This window comes from Protopterus annectens, chromosome 9.part0, assembly GCF_019279795.1.
Source record: "Protopterus annectens isolate FY-2018-M chromosome 9.part0, PAN1.0, whole genome shotgun sequence".
In the NCBI taxonomy this organism is placed as follows: domain Eukaryota; kingdom Metazoa; phylum Chordata; order Ceratodontiformes; family Protopteridae; genus Protopterus; species Protopterus annectens.
The window spans coordinates 1,076,648,787-1,076,668,205 of NC_056743.1; the positions used below are offsets into that span (position 1 = coordinate 1,076,648,787).

Genomic DNA, 19,419 nt, shown 5'->3' on the forward strand with positions numbered 1-19,419 from the left:
TCTTCCTGCCCTAACTTACAGTTTTGGAGTGACTGAGTGGTCTGAAAAGGTATGGATCAGTTGGAGAGGAAACCAGGAAAAATGCGTCATGCTTATCAAATGATTTATAAAAATCAGTGAATACCGAGACCATATATTACCCGTTCCGAAGGAGGCACAGGCCTCCTCAAAATTGATCACATGTATAGATCTACAATCATAGGACTACAAACATATATGACCTCACAAGACCCAAACATTTGGAAAGTTGTAAAACATGAGGAAAATAAGTCTGAGATAACTTCCCTGCATAGTTTAGCAGAAGCATATTGGTATCTAGTGGGAATGGAAATCAAAAAAAAAAAAAAAAAAACAGGCAGCAACTCAATGTGCCAAAAAACAAAAGAAATAATATAATCAGATGAGAAGGCAAGAAATGTGGAAAATGCATAAATATAGCTGCAAGTACAGAAAACTCCTGGAACAAACTCATTTTGATCAGGGTCAAATGTGGTTAAGGAGAGGTGAATTTAAACTAAAAGCAAAAAGTTAATATTGGTGGCCCAAGATGTACACGTTGTGGGAGAAACGGACAAATGTAGGTTTTGTAAAGCAGAACTGGACATAGTCACATCTTGTTGCTGATTGTGATAAACTAATGGCAGAAGGACTATATTCGAAAAAGGCATAATGGGGGAAGACTATTGCATTAGGGATTGTGCAAACATTACAGTACTGAAGTAGTTGAAAAATATTGGAAACATGAGGCACAAAGTATTACAGAAAATGATCAAGTTTAAATCACACGGGCTTACCAGTTAACAGTTCACAAAATAGACGCAAGAAAATCAGATATAGTAGCCCATGAAAAAATGACAAAAGCGGCATTAATCACTGAAATTGCAACACCCAGTGACTAAACTGTCTTACACAAAGAGAGGCACAAAGTCATACAATACCAGTATTTGTAAGCAGAAACGAGGCCATTGTGGAAGAAGGATGCCCAGACAGTTTCAATAGTAGTAACAGCAATGGGTCTCACAAAAAAAATTTACAATCATACTTAGATATGTTACCGATACATGTAACTCCATATGAAATGCAGAAGAACTGAATTCTGGGTGCGCTACAGGTGCTGTGAAGAGCACGTCTGGCTAACATCAAAGACTGCAACAACAACAATTTCATGAACTTTAATCATGCTTTGACTTAAGAATAGGGTGCATTCCCATCATGGTATTAGAAACTAAAAAGATGGAGAAATTAGAAAGAAAAAAGGAAGTATCCATCCTCCTTAAATATAATGGTAATGTCAGAATGGAATTCCTATATTAATTAACTGTATAGCAAGAGGAGGAAAATAATAAAAACTTATAAAAAAATCACTATCCACCTACCTCAATACCACAATGAAACATGCCAGCAAGGAATACAGGGACAATATTAGAAACTCTCCAACAAAGTAAGAGCTTAAGGTCACAACAAATGCCAAATGAAAATCAATTTGTTCAGTTATATCAGGAAATTAAGGAATAATTTTCAATAAAGCACTGAGCTCATCCAAAATAATATCACACATATTTACATCCTAAGAATTTAGCCAGTGTATTCAGATCTAACTGTACTTCACCTACCCACACTGTTGCCCCCCATCCCTGAAAATATAGTTTCCCTTGAAATCACCTTTGAACCAGTCTCTGAATCCCTGTCAAAGGCTATACTTTCATGGGATCAAACAACAATCCAGGCTGTGTTCTAATTAGTGCCAAATATGCACCCAGACTCTGCTTAAGCTGTTCAACCTCATCCACGGAATTTGTGCCAGATACCAAGAGAACAGTCACTCTCACTTCCCTACAGACTGGCAGTTTCACTAAAGAACTCAGGTATTTATAGGACCATCAGCCCCATATGCAAAGGCAAGAAATATAACAGACTCATGTACGTGTGTGCATAGGCAGCTTAACTGATCTAGCCACCAAACAGTAAAAGGTTATAGAGGTTGGTGGACAGTGGATTACTCTACTCATGGTGTTTATCACAACCTTAGTCATTAGTAAGTGAAAGACAGCTAGATGGGGAGAACAAAAACTGAGCTCAATTCTCCAGTGGTGGGGGAAATGGAATGAGACTGATTAAATAACTGGCGAGCTTCTTTTCTCTCTTTTTAGTAATTACCAGTATCAAGAAGTTTGGTTCAATGTCTACATGTGGGCCAGATTTGTTTTTTTGTTTTTAGTGAATCCAAGAATTTGGGAATACTTTTGCAAAGGCTCAGGGGAGCCTGAAATTTTAAAGTACCATCTTCCAGATGGCTTTTCTCTTATTGTGGACAGCCTACCTGATTTTTACTCTCTACAACCACTGGAATGAAACTTCTATAATCTTCCCTGACAGAGAGATAACTAAGCACTGTAAATTTGCCTCTTACTCCTAGAGTTCTTCATTTGGGTACTTCAGTTTATTTGCCTATATTTAATTTTTACTGCATCTAGATATTAACAGTTAAGCCAAAGCTTATTTTGGCAATGAACAGGTATAAAGCAAAGCGTCTGTTGCCATGGATATGAACTTTCCCACTATCTCAGTTACCAGCTTGCTAGATATGGGCATTCTGAGGCAATGCAAAAATTGCCTCATGTTTACTAACAACCAGTTAATTCTCAAATAAACTGATATGTTACGTGAGAGATGTATTTACACAATGTCACTGGAGGCAAAGCTCTCACATAAAAATACTCCTAATGTCAATAAAGTTGTCAGTAGTACACACGCTGCATGCACACAATTCAAAGCAGACATATAGATCCATATATGCTGAGGCACTTAAATGTAACCTTCCTAACCACAGAGACCTCCTAGATGAAGTACACAAACACACTCAGCAGCCCCAAATGCACTATTTCAAAACATCACCCACATCAACACATAGAGCCACATCTCATGGAGCCTCTACCTTTAAGTGCATAAGGCAAGCCACCACACTATCCAACATTCTGGTCACTGGAGACTCCATTGTGAGACACACTGATGTCCCTCTCACCAGACTGAGTAAGAAGAAACTCACGGTCAGTTGCTTATCAGATGCTAGGATCTGCCACATTATGCACAACCCTTACAGTAATGTCTTCCCTGGTAAGGTGAGACCACAAAATGGTCTCTTTTGAAATAAAAAAAAACCCTGAGTTCAGCTAAACCTAGACTATTCAGAACTACTCTAAGGCTACCCTCCTGCTATTAAGTGATAATCTGGCAAAATTTCAAGGCCCTATAAACCCTGAGAATACTGTTGCCTATGCATAACTGTTCACAGAAACCCTGTACAAGCATGTTAATAGCTGCATAGAGTCAGCTGCACCCATCAGGAAGAAGTACAAAACTAACTCAAAAAACAAGCCACCCTGGCGTAATCACAAAATCAAGAGGCTGTACAACAGAAGGAAGAAAATCATGGAAAAGAATAGGAGGCACAGCACCCAGCAAGATAAAAGCACTCTCATCAACCTAAACAGACATCTCAGAGGACAAATAAAGTCAATGAAAGCCAAATTTGAGATGCATTTGACCTCCCAAGCCCAGGACAACCACAAGGCATTCTTTAGCTATGTCTGAAACCTCAAAGGTAATACACAGTTGTGTGCAGAGCTCATTGTAAATGGAGCCACCTATACTGAACCAGAAGATATAGCAAACCTACTGGCCGATAAATTCAGGTCTAAGTTTACCCCTCAACCTTCCAAGCTATCACTAGGGAAAAGGTCCTTAATGCTCTCTCTAAGGCCAAGAAGACTGCATCTATGGGGCCAGACAATATCCCAGTATGCTTCTAAATAGCATGAAACATGACCTATCAGGGTCTCTGGAATTGCTACTCACAAATGGAGAACAGCAACAGTCATCCCTCTGCACAAAGGTGGGCCATCTACAGACCCTGGAAACTACAGACCCATAAGTCTCACTAGTCTTATATGTCAAACCATAGAAAGAATTATCATGGAAATGATCAATAGGGATAAAGTACACATCCAAACACTGGACCCAGCACAGTTTGGTTTGGTCAAGGGCAGATCATGCCTACTTAACCTGGTGGACTTCTTTGAGAAGGGCACTAAAGCAATGGATGAGGGAAAAATATCTCACATTGCCTACCTTGACCTGGCCAAGGCATTTGACACAATACCTCACTTGGGCATTGTTGACAAACTCAAGAGGTTAGGCACAAACTCGTATGTCACCCTGTGGACAACCAAATGGCTGACAGACCGGACCCAGGTCAGTTAGAACTGGGGAGTTCACCTCTACAAAGAGGCCAGTCACAAGTGGAGTCCCTCAGGGATCAATCCTTGGACTGCTCCTTTTTGGCAATTACTTCCCTGAAGTCAAGGCCATTGTCAGTGGTCTCTGGCTGACAAAATTTGTAGATGACTGCAAATTAGGAGCCGTTATTGAATCCCACACTGACACAAATGTGCTCCAGGAGGAGCTGATACAGACAAAACAACTGGTGTCAGAGCCATGGACTAAAACTAAACGCCAAGAAATGCATAATACTATCCTTCGGGAAGTCATCCACCCCTTTTAACTATCATATTGATAACACACGTCTTAGAGTTGATCCAGTAGTCAGGGACTTAGGGAAACACACAGACAGTAATATGTCCTTTAACTATCACTTGTCCACAGTTGTGAAGAAATCATTCTATGCTTTCACAACTTATCAACAAAGATATGGTATCCAAGTCCAAGGAATTCATTGTTCAACTGTATTCAGCATTCATAAGACATATCATAGAGTATGTACCTAACCAGGCATATCCCAACAACTGGAACGTCCACAGAGATTTCTCACTAAAACAGTATAGGGCTTAAGTAAAATGTCCTATGAAGACCACCTCAAGGCTCTATCCCTGCATTCTGTCTCCTACAGGCTTTTGAGAGGAGATCTATGCCAGAGATATAGGACATTGTCAGACCCTACTCTGAGGGACCTCCTACATATCCACAAAACAAACAGCACCAGAATTACCTGTTCTAAAGACTTAACTGTGATATAAACAGAACCTGCTAGAGAGACAGGTATGTATCCCAGAGATTACCCCATATCTGGAACAGGCTCCTCAAGTGCAACCTGGACAACTGGATGGGGAATGGGAAACTCATCCCTGGTTTGGCACCTGGGTCTCTAATGCACACAGACAACCTGTAAATGGTTCATCTCCCAGGCCCTAGCTTGTAAATGTTTCATCTCCCAAGCCTCTGCTTACACTTATCAAGGGTATCAAAACTTGTTAGATATCCGAGATGTACGGCTAGGCTTAAATAGGCCCTTGTGATCGTTAGCCCAGTAAACATGTATGAACCTATGTAGGAAAACTGACAGTCCTTCAATCTGCCTGTAGTACTATGTGTGTGTAAATTTCCACTGATAATCCGACATCCTGTCTAGCATAATTTTCCATCTCATTTGCTTATATACACAGCACAAGTATATACAGGTGTCATGCAAATGGTTGAATGTTCAGTTTGCTGAAACACTGAACACTGGTGACCAAAAAAATGCTTTTATTAAAAAAGCCTTTTTAATTAATGGAAGCTAATGGTATAGCACGGAATGAGAATTTGTCCTTTCCCTGCTTTTGTGTGATCTTGGAAATACTATGTAAGTAGCAAGGAGTGGGGAAAGGTGAAGGGGGCTTGGCCCCTGCAAAAAAGATTTGTTGAAAGGGTTTTGCTTATTTTTTCCCCACAGGCTGCAATATGATTACTAGTGTTGTATTACTTTGTATTTGAACATTACAGAAGTTGACTATATGATATAGACTCGTGTGTGCTTTATATATACATACACGTATCTACTTAAATACTCATGTGTACACACACACACACATACATACATATATATATATATATATATATATATATATATATATATATATATATATATATGCAACAACAAGCAGCACTGAGACCACGGCCAGGGCAGGTTTGTTCCACTACCACTTCTCAACACAAAAGTTTGTTTGTTTGTTGCAACACCTACAGGTGCTTGCTTTCGATTGTACTCCACATGCAAAAAAGCTCAGCAAGACACTTGGTTGAGCAGCCAAAATGTTTCAAATGTATTGTCTTCCCAAGCACAGCGTATATAATCAGCTCTACTTGAATATCAGCAAGTGTAGTTCACCTTTGTTACCATAGACGACAACTGCATTCATTAAAACCATCAAGTATTTATTCACATTGAACAATAACTTAAAAATAAAAATAAAAAAAACAAACAGGACAAAGGATAAGCGCTTTTGGGTCTCCTCAGTAACCCTTCATCAGATCCATGTGTACTGTGCAGTTAGTGCCTGTTTAAAAATTGCTCTCTACCAATAGAGTGCTAGATAACGGGTGATGTCACATCACACACATCTTCTCAAACCACGCCTCTTGAGCGCTGGTTTCATGGGAAAAGTAGTGTTCAGTCCCGGTCTTCTATGAGCTTGTAGTTTTCCAATCCAATACATTTCTTCCTGCTCCAGTCTGTTGTTGTTATCACCTCCCTTTCGAGGTTAGAACAATTCTAAGCACTCTGAACTTGAAATTATGTCCTTCATTGTCCCTGACATGTTTGGCAAGAGGATTCTTATAATCTTTGAGTCTGATGTCACTTATATGTTTGGATAGTCTCTCCTTAAATTGTCTTACTGTCTTTCCAACATAGAAATGGTCACATAATGAACATGTGGCCAAATATACTATATTTTTTGTGTTACAATCAGCATAGAAACTGCAGGTGTATTTCTTTTTGGTAATGGGATGCAGTAAGACAATTTAAGGAGAGACTATCCAAACATATAAGTGACATCAGACTCAAAGAATATAAGAATCCTCTTGCCAAACATGTCAGGGACAATGAAGGACATAATTTCAAGTTCAGAGTGCTTAGAATTGTTCTAACCTCGGAAAGGGGAGGTGATAACAACAACAGACTGGAGCAGGAAGAAATGTATTGGATTGGAAAACTACAAGCTCATAAGACCGACTGAACAACATTTCCCATGAAACCAGCTCAGAGGCGTGTTGAGAAGATGTGATGTGACATCACCCGTTATCTAGCACTCTATTGGTAGAGAGCAATTTTTAAACAGGCACCTAGCACTCTATTGGTAGAGAGCAATTTTTAAACAGGCACTAACTGCACAGTACACATGGATCTGATGAAAGGTTATTGAGGAGACCAGCGCTTATCCTTTGTCCTGTTTGTTTTTATTTTTGTTTTATTTTTAAGTTATTGTTGATGTGAATAAATACTTGATCGTTTTAATGAATGCAGTTGTCGTCTATGTTAACGGTGAACTACACTTGCTGATATTCAAGTAGAGCTGATTATATGCTGTGCTTGGGACAATACATTTGAACATTTTGGCTGCTCAACCAAGTCTTGCTGAGCTTTTGCATGTGAGTACAAAAGTAAGCACCTGTAGGTGTTGCAACAAACAAACAACTTTTGTGTTGAGAAGTGGTAGTGGAACAAACCTGCCCTGGCCGTGGTCTCAGTGCTGCTTGTTGTTGCATTCATACTCTATTTTTCAGCAGTACACTCCTGTTTGGTTCTAGTTTTGTCGTGTTTGGATATATATATATATATATATATATATATATATATATATATATATTAATAAATATATATATATATATATAAATATATAAATATATATATATATATATATATATATATATATATATATATATATATATATATATATACACACACACACACACACATATATATATATATATATATATATATATGTACACACACACACACACACACACACACACACACACACACACACACACACACACACACACACACACACAAGCACGCGTGCGGATCCCCTTCATAGGATCAAAATCTCAGAACACCAAACCTTTGATCATCGAAGACCGGGGATCAAAGTTTTGAAATATCAAACCTTGTGAATGGAGATCAACGTACAGTGTAGTGCAATCTCAGAGTTGGTATATTTAAGTGGCAGGGGGTGTGGGGGGTGCAGGGGGGGCTTGCTCCCGTGCAAAAATGTAAAGTTTCCACATTTTACATTTTTTATTTTCATAGGTTCGATATTTCAAAACTTCGATCCTCTGGTCTACAATGATCAGAGGTTCGATGTTCTGAGATTTCGATCCTATGAAGTAGACCCCACACACACACGTGGACATATATATATGTTTAAGAAATGCATACAAATACATATGCACATATGTATGTGTGTGTTTGCCTATATATCTCTATTCATCCACATGACTATAACCATCTTAAATACGCATTTTTTTTTTAGTTGTCAATTACCAAAAAGAGTACTGCCAATCATGAACTAAGAGTTGTCTTTTTCACTTCTTACACTTCATTACTAAAGTCAGAGCAGCAAAATTGAAAAGAACCAGCGTCATAAGGATAAGGTACCTGCTGCTCAAACATTGCCTGAAAGAGCTGCATGCATACAGTATCAAACCAAGCACAGAGACCGAAGTATGCATATGCAATTAATGTGAAAACCGCGTGGATACAAAGGTGAGCCAAATACAACCAATGAAATAAGCAAACATACAACTAATGCCAAATCTAGTCTTTTCTAAAATGCATACTGGAGTTTACTTTACAATTCAGAAAAAAATATGTGTGTGTGTGTGTGTGTGTGTGTGTGTGTGTGTGTGTGTGTGTGTGTGTGCGCGCGCGTGTGTGTCTGTGTGTGTATATGTATGTATATATATATATATATATATATATATATATATATATATATATATATATATATATATATAGACACATATACACACACACACACACACATATACATATCATCAGGACATGTGAAGAAATATGGACATGGGAAAGGAAAAGAGATTTACTATGGTGTAATTTGTATGCAAAGGAGAAAGCAAAACTAACCAATACAAAAAGAGCAGCACCAAAGACATTTGAAGAAAAATATAGGGAAAGGAATCCGGATATGGAAAACATCACAATACAAAAAATAAGAAGACTAAGAGGAAAAGTAGAAAAAGAGATTAGCAATGGAGAAGTCAAAGAAATAGAAACTGAAGTTATGGAACAGCTGCAAAGAGAAGGATTCAGTGTAGTAAATCGAATACAGAAATCACCACACAGGATAGAGCAATGGCTATCCAAATTAAGAAGAAACCATTGGAACTGGAAGCAACTGGTCAGATGCTATATCAGGATATTTTGCAGCCTTCAACAGGAAACCAGTATAAACGTTTATCTGAAGCTAGACAGCAAAGAAAGGAACAGGAAACTCTAATGCAGTCAATGTTGAGGAGTGATAGGCCAGTGAGATCCCACATGACACAACAACAGATGACAGGATGAAACTGAAGAGAATGTGACACAGGAAGATGCTATAGAACTTTCTATAGAATACCCACAGGAAACAGAAAACAAGGGATGTGCCCTCAGTATGAGAGAAAATAAGTTAAGAGAAGAGTTGCTTGACTTAATAGACAAAGACAGACATATCAAGATCAATGAGAGAAATGGACTGCAGAAGGTTAATAAAACCCTAAACACAGTAATTAGGACTGTCCATAGAGATCCATGCAATATAACAGAAGTAAAAAGAATATATTACTGTGCTGCTAAATTAATAACTGATAAAGTTCTACCACATGAACACAGATTAGCGAGGGAAAAGAGAATACCATCATGGAAATATCAAATAGAGAAAACTATAAAGCAGCTAAGACAAGAAGTGTCATTGTTAGACGATTATAGAAGAGGGAATAGATCAACAAAAATACTAAGAAAGATAGATGTGATAAAAATAATGCGCAGTATTAGAACAGACCAGGATCTATTATGCACTATTGGAGATAAACTAAAAATTTCAAAGCAGACAGAAAGACTTAGAAGATACGAAGATAAATAAGGGAAAAGCACAAAATAAGCAATTTTTTGCTAACCTGAAAAAGTTTTATAGAGAATTGGGAAATAAGGTAAAAGGAATTGAAAGACCGCCAAAAAAAGAGGAAGTAGATACATTTTGGAGAAGTATCTACGAAGATCCTGTGGAACATAACAAAGATGCTAAATGGAGAGAAGTAAAAGAAAGAATAAGTTTAAAGGTACAGGATATGAAATGGGATGAAATAACAGCCAGAGAGATTGAAATAAAGTTGAGAAAAGCCTCTAACAGGAAAACCCCAGGCCCAGATGCAGTACGTAACTTTTGGCTTAAAGGATTAACTTCTTTGCACGAGGATTTAGCCATGAGTAAGAACTATTTATATACGCACCCTGAACACACACCGCACTGGTTAACAACAGGAAAAACAATGCTCTTACTTAACAGTGAACCTGCAAGCTACCCTAAAAATTATAGACGAATAACTTGTCTTCCAACGACGTATAGATTATACATGGGAATTCACGCAGACAGAGCTTATAGTCATTTAGAAGAAAACTCAATTATGGCAGTAAAACAAAAGGGCAATAAAAGAAAGTCATATGGAACAAAGGATCATTTGTTGTTAAAGTTATAGTGGAGAAATGTAAGAAGGGGAAGAATCTAAGTATGACATGGATTGACTACAAAAAAGCATTTGATAGTATCCCACATTCATGGATACACCCTACACTGATTGACTACATTACACTAACCATGAAACAGTGGCAGACCACTTTACAATTAAGCCATGATAAAGGCCAGATTATTATTCCAGGGATAAAAATTCAAAAAGGGATATTCCAGGGTGACTCACCGTTGCTATTCTGCCTTGCCATTAATCCATTAAGCTGTTTACTAAACAGCTTAGGCCATGGCTACAATTTGGCTCCTAGAAAACAACAAAGTCTAATAACTTCTCATCTTCTCTTTGTCAATGATTTAAAACTGTATATATCATCAGATGAGGAACTGAAAGCACAGCTGTAGGTTGTCAAAACTTTTTTCAGATGATATTGGAACGTCATTTGGTCTTGATAAATGTGCAAAACAACCTTTAAAAAAGGAAACCTGCAGCACCAGGAAAACATCAGTTTGGGACAAGAATGTGATATAAAAACTTAAGCAAGAGGGAGTGTATAAATACTTGGGAATTGATGAGAGATCAGCAATAAAACACGAACAAATGTGAATAAAGCTTAGTAAGGAGTACTTTAGAAGACTTAAATTAATCCTGAAAACAGCATTAACATCTATTGACAAGATCCAAGCCATAAATCAGTTTGCTCTTCCTGTTCTAACTTATAGTTTTGGAGTGACTGACTGGCCCCAAAAAGTGTTGGATAGTTTGGATATTAAAACAAGAAGTATGTTTCATGCTCACCAAATGATTTATAAAAATCAGCGTACACCAAGATTGTATATTCCCCCATTCCGAAGAAAGGATGGGCCTCCTTGAAACTGACTGCATGTATAGATCTGCAATCATGGGACTCCACACATATCTAATGACCTCACAACATCCAAATGTAATGAAAGTTTTGAAACATGAGGAGAATAAATCTAAGATGACGTCTCTGCTTAATTTAGTAGAAGCATATCGACGTCAAGCAGGAATGGAAATCAAACCAGAAAATGAAGCAGCAAACGAATGTGCTAAAAAAAACAAAAGAAAGAATATAAGGTGAAGGACCAGATGAGAAGGCAAGAAATGTGGAAAAAACATAAATATAGTTGCAAGTATAGAAAACTTCTGGAAGAGCCTCATGTTGATCAAGAATGAACGTACGAATGGTTAAGGATAGGCAAATTCACATCAAGAAATGAAAGGTTAATATTAGCAGCCCAAGACAGTGGGCTACATACATGCTGGTTTACAAAGTCCATTCAACATGAGGGAGAAACAGACAAATGTAGGTTTTGTAAAATCGAATTGGAAACAATCACACACCTTGTTGCTGGTTGGACGCACTAATGGCAGAGGGACTGTATACTGAAAGACATAATAATATGGTGAGACTGTTACATTGGAGATTGTGCAAACATTATGTTATCGAAGTGGCTGAAAAACACCGGAAACATGAGCCACAAAGAATCATAGAAAATTATGAAGTTTATATAACATGGGATCACCCAATACCAACAGTTCAAAAGACAGAGGCTAGAAAAACGGATATAGTAGTCCAAGAAAAGAAGACAAAAGTAGCATTAATCATTGAAATCACCACACCGATTGACTACAATGTCTTGCGTACAGAGAGACACAAAGTCACAAAATACCTTGATCTGCAGGCAGAAACGAGAGCCATGTGGAAGAAAGATACCCAGACAGTTCCAACAGTAGTAGGAGCAACTGGCCTTTTAAGAATTTACAATCGTATTTAGATACGTTAACAATTCATGTAACACCATACGAATTGCCGAAGGAGTCATTACTGGGCACATTGCGGGTGTTGTGAAGAGCACTTTTGCCTGACATCAAAGAGTGAAACAAAACTAATTTCATGAACTTTTATCGTACTTTGAATTGGGAATGGGGTCCATTCCCATCATGGTATTAGAAACACAAAAGATTTGGAGAAATTTAAAATGATAGAATACATATACTGTATATATAGCCATACATACACACACAAACATATATATATATATATATATATATATATATATATATATACACATACATACACACACACACACACACACACACACACACACACACACACACAGACATACACATGCATGTAAACACCATTTCACTCAGACACCAAAAGAAAAGAAATCTTCATGATCCCATGCACTTCTTACCATATCCCCCATTTATCACAGCTATTCCTAATGAAGGAGTATGTAGCAAGCAGAAACAACCGATCTTTCACTTGTGGTCAATGGACTAATACTTTTTATTAAGCATATACTCCTTTTTACCAACAGTGCTTACCAGGCATTTATACTTCTCTTCCACACAGTCTCCTCATGGTGAATGAATGCAGTTTTAGCACTGTGTTCCAGACGGCTGTGCATTTTTAGCGTTTCCTGTGCAATAAATACTGAAGGGAGGCTCAGATCCTGTCAATGGAAAAAAAAAAAAATGAAAACTGCTATTACATACACACATTCAAATGGACACAAAACACAAAACATACATGCTGTCAAAATAATGTATACATATATACCTGTAGTATTTGTGTATGTTCACTTACCCATACAAGCACATGAGAAGGATTCCATATAGTCAAACATTCGTAATACTAAACGTCTTTAATGCCAGCAGAACTAATCGATTAATCATTTGCCCACTTCTGCTGACATTACTATGTGGATGGTCGCAGAACTGCAGGGTTTGGGAATTTGCCCTTTTTCCTTGCTGTTGTGAGACTTTGGAGTTGACAAATATAATTTGCAGGTTGCGTATGTATGTTATGGGGGTGCAGTGGTTCTTGCCCCATGCAAAAAATTAGCTGCATTTTTATTTTTTTTATTCTTTTTGAGGTACAGTACTTTGGAATTGATAGTTTGATCCACATGGGTATGCATACAAATACACACACACACACACACACACACACACACACACACACACACACACACACACACACACACACACACACACCTCTCTCTCTCACTCTCATATATATATATATATATATATATATATATATGTATACACACACAAAGATGCATTATATATGCGTGTGTGTGTATTTTATATATATATATATATATATATATATATATATATATATGTATATATATATATATATGTATATATATATATATATATATATATATATATACACACACACACACACACACACACACACACACACACACACACACACACACACACACACACGCATTCAGGTACAAAATTATTTTATTTCCACATAAAATGACTACATAAAATCACCAAAGTAAAAAGTTGAAACCACTGATAAAAAGATAAGCGCTTTTGGGTCTCAGTGACCCTTCTTCAGATTGAATAAACACAAACTTTCCAAATCTTTATCAGGAAATTAAAAAATCTATTGTCCAATCCGAAAGCCATCATCTAATAGGTAATTACAACCTTCGTTCTTTTGTCCAATCAAAATATTTAAAAATATTTAGTCCCTTCCACGTACTATGACGTATCTTCATTAATGAGCTGTCCATCGATAAAAATCACCTGCAAAGTTTATGCCCTTTTAGGGCAGGTTTTAAAAGCACATTTTCATTCAAGTCTGGTGATTTGTCGGCTTGAAGTTCAAGTATCCAGTGCATTTCTTGTCTCTCTGTTTCATCCAAAATGTTACCTCCTCTCATGCCTTCTTTTACAACTTGCAGTACCATGAAAGAAAAACTTTGACCATTGCTTAAACCTAAATGTTTTGCTAGTGGATTCTTTAGATCCTGTACGCGAATATCACTCGTGTGTTTCGATACATGCTCTTTTAGTTGTCTGTCAGTTTTACCAACATAATATCCATCCCAGGAGTCACAAGTAGCAGTACACACAACGTGCTTAGTCTTGCAGTCAGCATAAGTGTTGCACTTACAACTCTTCTTCGAAATTGGGTGTATAAATGCAATTTGTCTATTAATATAGTTACAGGAGGAACATGTACTTCTACAAAGATATATGTGTCTTTCTTTTCAGACTTATTAGTATCAGCTTCATTCACATTATCACAGAGGAGTTGTTTTAAATTACAATTTCTCTTAAACGTTAGGGACAGCTTGTCACTTATTATATATCTAAGGGTTCCATCTGCTTTCCGAATCTTCCAGTTGTCCATTTTAGTATTTCTGTTACTCCTTTGATTACGGTGTGGTATTTTTAGTGACCATTCTCAGTATTTTTAGATTTACTTATATACATACACACATATAAACATACATATACATATATACACATATATATGTATTAATGTGTATATATATATATATATATATATATATATATATATATATATATATACACACACATACACACACACACACACATCGTCGAGCAAACGTCCTAGATCCATATATACACGCATATACATACATATATATATTCATTGTCATATTTTTTCCGAAGAAGTCTTGTAAATCATTAAAAAGATGAAAGTGCTAATTTATCTGGCCTATTTGTGTTTATTTTATTCCATGTAAATGCTTAGAGTTTAACAGTTTTTAGTGTATTTTCTACGAATTTAGCAGTTTTAACGTTTATAGATTGATTTCCATTCCTGTACACGGGGTAAGACACGATTACTGATACTGGCTCCTGCAGCCCTTATTGTTGGCATTTATGAAGTACAAGCATTGGTTCCAGCGTAATTTACCTACACTAGCCTCTTCAGGACTGTTGTGCATTAGGCTAGCAGAGTTTATTTTATTTTCTTGGCTCAAGCAGTACTATTTGCATTCTTGTTAGAGTACACGCAAGTTTAGACCCTACTAATTTTTTCAGTGCCATTTTCGAGGTTAGCAACGTTTTTTTTCATCTTTTTTATTTGAGTGCAACCATCCTCTATTTCTTCGTTTTCCTGCGGAACCAGATAGGAGATCAGGATTTTATTATGGAACACAGTCAGAGAGTGTTCTCGCAGCATTCACAGCCACCACTGCCTATAAATGACCAGAGAGTTGCACTGGATGTTAATGACAGCAGTCATCACCAGCAACTTGCTTCTCACTCCATTCTTCAATTAGTGGGCCCAATACAAACTGTTAACCCCTTTCAGAATTTCAATAACCTACGGCGTTATATTACCACTAACTCTGCAACAGACCTAGCACAGATAAATTTACTTTGCCAAACCAATGAATGTAAGAACATGATTTACACTCTAGAGCGCACTCTTTACTAATTTAAAAGCATGGAGTATGATAACTATTACCTCCACATGTGCATACAACAGAGCATTGTTCCGCAGAGTCATGGGTTCTTTAAATTTCCCAACAGGACCATCAAAGATTCTCCCTTTCGTAAGGGACTGATTAATCTATAACGAAGCTGGACTTAACATCCTGAGAATCCTTACTAAACATAATGATGAGAAAATAAGGATTCTTAGGGAAGAAGTAATAGAACTTAACAATAAAATACTGGCCCACAGTGACTGGCACCAGTTCTGTCATCTTTTTGATGGATTAAATAATAAAATCACACACCACACTACGGCTTTAATACACCGCAAGAGGAATAAATTACAACGGGATCTCCTACAATATCAAAATGGAGTAGCCTACCCTCTTGGCAATAACAACAAGGACGCGCCTTCAAAAATAAGCCACCACTTCAGAAACAAAGACATTCTAACCAGGGTACTTGGTTGACACCTTCTCCAGCCACTACCTCCATTAACACCAATACTAAAAACACTATGGGTAATAGCACGCACCCACTAACTCTACAGCCTTCCACAGCTGTTATGGACTCACCCAATGAATTTAATACTACAACTATTACTCCTCCACACACTTCTCCCAATGTTCAAACCCAGCTGGCACCTACTTTATATATTAACGAGGATTCTTTTTAGAGTTAGGCCAATGGGACCTTACCAATACACCCAGAGTTATGGTGGCAACAGGACGAGGGAGGGTGAGAGCAAGAGGACGCCAACTCTTACCACAAGGGAGACAGATGAACACCAGGAGCCACTGCAGATGACAAATGAAGCATCAGCAGTTAGACAGGATATCCTCTCTTGTCCAGTCTTTAACCTATCCAAGAGAACTTTCTTGCAAGCTCATTTACAACTTTTGAGCACGGGATTCACCTTTATCCCAGGACAAAGAGCTAACCTGTCAGATTCTCTACTTGAACTTAGATTGTATTCTAGAAAACATAACCTTAAACTTTGGCACAGTAACAACACTCTGCATGATGAGGATTCGTCTGATTCTGAAGACATCTCAAACAAGATTTCAATAGTTAGAATGAAAAGTTTGTTCAATCCTACTCTGCATCATTCAGTACACACTTTCTTGAAAGTCTGTGAGCATGATATTAGGAGATTATTGAACCAACCAAGTAACAACAAATGGTTCAAACTTCCGAAATCTTAACAACTAGCACTTGGTGAGCTCAGTCATGATAAAACACTCAGGATAATGAAGGCTGACAGGGGTACGGGCATAGTACTCATGTCCCAAGAAAAGTATGTTGTTAAAATGGAAAAATATTTAAGTAATGATTCATTCTTTGTCCCCTCCAACCTGAGTACAGTTAACAAGCAGTTTTCATACATTGACAAAATGCTTAAAAGACTAGAGCGTAACCAAAACATCTCACTTGAAGAATACATTTACATGCAAGTCCCGAATCTTTGTCTGGGTAAACTTTTCGGCATCCCTAAGATGCACAAAAATGAACAGGACCCCCCGTTCAGGCAAGTGAAATCTAATACGCGCACCAAAACAGAGAAAATCTCGGAATATCTGGACACCATACTCAACCCCCTAGTGAAAGCCACTAGTTTCTACCTTAAAGACTCTTGGGACTTTTTAGACCAGCTGCATAGAGCTGACTTTGATCTGTCTAACTGCCATCTAGTCACCCTTGACACAGTGGCCCTTTATACAAAAATCCCACACAAAGAGGATCTTGAAGCACTTAGACTGTACCTCTCCAAGTATGCCAGATTTATCATCTCTAGGATTGACACTATATGTGAACTTGTGTCAACAACCAAAAGATTTACCAACAGATACGGGAAGTTGCTATGGGTTCCAAGATTGCCCCAGCATACGCCAATCTTGTCCTGAGTACCTGGGAGTTGGAAATGTTGACCCACCTGCATGGTTTTCGGTCAGTGCGCCTCTACAAGCGTTATATAGAAGACATAGTGTTTGTGTGGGATGGCACAGATGATGACCTCTCTTTTTTTATAGAGGATGTTACCCAAAGATTAACGTTCCTCAACATCACCATCAAAGGAAGAGGAACTTGCATTAACTTTCTTGATACCACCGTCAGAATCAAAAACTCCAACAGAATATTGGAATCTAGCATACACAGAAAGAACACTTACAGGAACAACTTTTTTGAGCACCCATTTTTCTCCAAAAAGAATGTGATGCGTGGACAGTTCATCAGTCTGTCTCGCATCATAAGCAATGATGCAGAATTCCAGCAAGAAGCCTCCTTTCTTAAGACTATGTTCTTAGCTAGAAATTATCCCAGCTACCTAACAGACTCAGAACTACACAGAGTAGTGATACAGAATGAAGACCACAGACGAAGGATCCACTTAAAACACCAGTTTATTGCACCTCTAGCACTTCGGCAACCGCCTTCAAGGAGTATAAAACATCACATAACTTACACAGTTTATATACCCTAATACATCTAACAATTAAACAAACAGCCTAAACCAATTAATCAATAAACACTAAAAAATACTTAATACTATTTTCTCATCAGATAAGAAGCCTCCAGTTACATTCCACATTCAGACCCTGAGGAAATAAAGTGTCATATTTCAAAATAAAAATACTTTCTTTACATAACAACTTCTTTTTATACAAATCATCAGAAAAAACACACTTCATAATATGTTCTAAGATAGTGGCTTGTAACCCATTTGGATTAGAATTGTGAACCAGCATAAAATGTTTAGCAACAGGGCTATCTTCTTTATTATTTATAATATTCCTGACATGCTGCTGCAGTCTAGTTTTAAACTTCCTTTTACTTTCTCCTATATATACAAGGTTACACGGACATTTCAACGCATAAATAATACCTTCAGTTTTACAGCTATATGTATTTTTAACCTCAAATACATGGCTATTTATATACTTAAAAGTTGGAACAATATAATGACATACATTGCAATGACCACAGAATGAAGTTCCTAGTTTCTGCATGGTCCTACATTGTAATGTCTCAGTGGGATATTTAAATTTATTATGTACCAAAATATCTTTTAAATTCCTACCTCTACGAGATGAGATGCCTAAACACCTAGACAATAAAATTTTTAGGTCCACTGATCTAAACAAAAAATTCCAGTAGTGTTTAACAATATCTATTAAAACATCACTGAAAACACTATACGTAGAGACAAAATAAACTAGTCTTTTCTCTTGATTTCTAACATCTAATTTATGCCCCTTACTTCCATACTTATAAGTACCAACTATATGTTGTTTATTAATAACCTTATCTATAGCTGTTTGAATACTAGCTTCACTATAGCCCCTCAATCTAAACATCTCACTAGTCACACTAATTTCTTTAAAAGTCTCATACATTCCCCATAGGCAAGGAGACCAAAGTATGAACTGGATGACAGCTAGTCCCCATCAAATACTGATTACTATCAGCAAATTTTCTATGCACAGACGTACGTAAGATATTGCTGTCCTCCAAAATCAGATGCATGTCTAAAAAAGTTATATCTTTACCCACCTGTATTCCGTCAAAGGAAAGTCCACATCTATTACGTTGCATAACTTCTATAAACTGACCAACATAAGATATTCCACCTTTACAAATAAAAACAAG

General features: G+C 37.3%; 1 protein-coding gene across 4 annotated transcripts in view; it reads right to left on the reverse strand.

The window, feature by feature from the left end:
• The window catches only part of AAAS (aladin WD repeat nucleoporin), a 1,251,774-nt gene that overhangs the window by 1,024,680 nt on the left and 207,675 nt on the right, over positions 1-19,419 (reverse strand). For all 4 annotated transcript variants that reach the window (XM_044083905.1, XM_044083907.1, XM_044083908.1 and 1 more), the window contains exon 3: positions 12,874-13,001. In XM_044083905.1, the coding sequence (XP_043939840.1) occupies positions 12,874-13,001 (128 nt within the window). The remainder of the gene's footprint in view (positions 1-12,873; positions 13,002-19,419) is intronic.